The sequence below is a fragment of the Octopus bimaculoides genome, chromosome 6, assembly GCF_001194135.2.
Source record: "Octopus bimaculoides isolate UCB-OBI-ISO-001 chromosome 6, ASM119413v2, whole genome shotgun sequence".
Taxonomy (NCBI): Eukaryota; Metazoa; Mollusca; class Cephalopoda; order Octopoda; family Octopodidae; genus Octopus; species Octopus bimaculoides.
In genome coordinates, this window is record NC_068986.1 from 109,839,939 (window position 1) to 109,842,785 (window position 2,847).

Genomic DNA, 2,847 nt, shown 5'->3' on the forward strand with positions numbered 1-2,847 from the left:
ATATATATATATATATATATATATATATATATATGTATATGATGATGATGATATACACACACACATACTCATACACACATACATGCATAAATACATACGTACATACAGGTTGACACTCATACAAATATATTTAGATACATAGATAAATGCATGCATACATATATACCCTCATAGACATTATATATATATATATATATATATATATATATATATATACACACACACACATACGCATACATATATACATGCATAAATATATACATACACTTACATACATTTACGCACACACACGTTTACATACATACATACATATGCACATATATATTTGTGTAGGTGTGTGTGTGTGTGAGTATACATATGCACATGTGTGTGTGTGTGTGTGTGTGTGTGTGTGTGTATAGATAAATGTATACATATGTCCACAGATACATGTGTATATATAAATGAATGAATACACATTCCTGTATACATCATCATAGATACCATTAGTTCATACAGACACATGGCATTATACAAATGACAGCTGAAATAAACAAACAAAAGACAAACAAATGGTAACCAAATGACAACAACAATAACAACAGCAACAGCAATCTTTCGTCTTACCTTTATTCGGCTCCGAACATAATCTTTCTTTCTAATCGCCGGACGCCTTTGTAATGTCCCTCCACCATGTAATGTCTCCCTGGTGCCAGATCCAGAACCGCTTAAAGGTAACGTCCCTCCTCCAGGATTTTCATGGGATAATATTGTCCCACAACTCCCTGGAACCCTGCTGGGTTCCATCATGGAGGAGGGAACTTCCAAGAAGGAAGACAGAAGATTGGAAGAAGGATTTTCTTTTCCCCTTCTTTTTGTTTGTTGCTTTAATTGTAATCCTTGTTTACTTTCTGATCTAAAAATTCAAACTGGTTTTCATTTGTGGTTGTTTTAGATTTTTAGTAGTTCACAAGACTAGAAAGTGACAGGGTGAGGGAGAGAGGGAAGAGGAGAGAGAGAGAGAGAGAGGAGGGGGAGAGGGAGATGGGAAGAGAAAGAAAGAGAAAGAGATAGTGAGAGAGAGATAGAGAGAAGAAAAGAGAGAAAGAGTAAAGGACAGTAACAGCTGGGACAATGATATCTGCATAACCTGACCTGGTTTGAGGGGAGGGGGAGTTCAGACAACTCCCCCCACCGCTCCCATTTCACCCACTAACTGCCAGTTTACCAGAAGTTGATGACCAAAAAAACAAGAACTCAATGAGAAAGAAAGAAAAAAGCAACAAGACTGAGAGAAGCCAGCCAAACCTGTCATCAGACACAGATGGCTGCTCTAATGGCAGAGTAAAAGACAAACAGTTGTAGGAGGAGAAAGTATACAATTATAACCTGGTCGAAAATGAGACAAGGCTGTTTGATGTCATTCTATGCACTCCAACCGTTGGCTTCAACTAATCAAACCAGTCTTGTTGTTGTTATTTCAGTTTTCACCGTCTGGGTTGGATCCAGAAGTGTTTTTTTGAGTTGTTAGGAGCCGAAAATATTTTAATAAATTCAGTCAAAGGAGTGACTAGAGTTATTGTAGTAAATACTACAAAGGAATGTGACAACAGTTTAGTCAAAGATAACAAGTTTGTGGTTGTTATTATTTTATTTGTTTCTTTTCTACTCTAGGCACAAGGCCCGAAATTTGGGGGGAGGGGAGGGCCAGTCGATTAGATCGACCCCAGTATGCAACTGGTGCCTAATTTATCGGCCTCCAAAAGGATGACAACCAAAGTCGACCTCATTGAGATTATTATCATTTTATTACAAAATTATTGCGTAAACCCAAGCAAGATCTGGGATAAAAGCTAACTTTAACTGTAACTTTTTAAGAGGTAGGGTTCATGTATAAGTATACTGAGGACTACACTAGCCAATGTGTCCTGCTTTGCTTTTCTTCTTGGACAGTAAAATATAATCTGAGGGAGGCATGACTGCTATGTCTAGCAAATCAAGCAACTCTATAAAGGCTTCCTCGTTGGCTTATATTATCTTAATGAATGAAAGTTTAATTAGAAATAAAATCTTTGTTGTTTATTTAGTTTTTATTGTTCTTTTTGCAGCATTGTGTTGTTTTTTTTTCTTTTGTGTTAGTGAGAGGAGGAAGGACAGAGTCCATGAGTGTGGTGGGGAGTGGGGCAGGGTGCAACCAGTGGTGAATAAATCATGATTCATTGCTTGCTGTGGAAGAAAACGGTGCAACAATGCAGTGAGTTGTTCTCAGACCAGAACCTTGCACCAAATGCCTTGGACAACAGGTGGACCCCAAGAAAGGCACCCAAGGATTAGATGAAGATGTTACACCAGGGATTCTAAAAATAATAAAATATTTGAATATATTAAAATATGTATTGAAAAATATATCAAATCAAAACTGTTTTGAATATAGGTGCAGGAGTGGCTGTGTGGTAAGTAGCTTGCTTACCAACCACATGGTTCTGGGTTCATTCTCACTGCATGGCACCTTGGGCAAGTGTCTTCTACTATAGCCTCGGGCCGACCAAAGCCTTGTCAGTGGATTTAGTTGACGGAAACTGAAAGAAGCCCGTCGTATATATGTATATATGTGTGTGTGTGTGTGTGTGTATGTTTGTGTGTCTGTGTTTGTCCCTCCAACATTGCTTGACAACCGATGCTGATGTGTTTACATCCCCATAACTTAGCGGTTCTGCAAAAGTGACCGATAGAATAAGTACTAGGCTTACAAAGAATAAGTCCTGGGGTTGATTTGCTCGTCTAAAGACGGTGCTCCAGCATGGCCGCAGTCAAAATGACTGAAACAAGTAAAAGAGTAAAAGAGTAAAGAATATATGTAGCGGTGAA

General features: G+C 38.2%; 1 protein-coding gene across 4 annotated transcripts in view; it reads right to left on the minus strand.

The window, feature by feature from the left end:
* Nucleotides 1–1,470, minus strand: part of LOC106873757 (uncharacterized) — a 294,459-nt gene extending 292,989 nt beyond the window's left edge. For 3 of the 4 annotated variants that reach the window (XM_052969084.1, XM_052969083.1, XM_052969081.1), the window contains exon 1: nucleotides 607–1,470. In XM_052969084.1, coding sequence (XP_052825044.1) covers nucleotides 607–789 — 183 coding nt within the window. In that variant the 5' untranslated portion in view covers nucleotides 790–1,470. The remainder of the gene's footprint in view (nucleotides 1–606) is intronic. The other variant, XM_052969082.1, reaches the window with a different exon arrangement.
* Nucleotides 1,471–2,847: the final 1,377 nt, after the last annotated feature.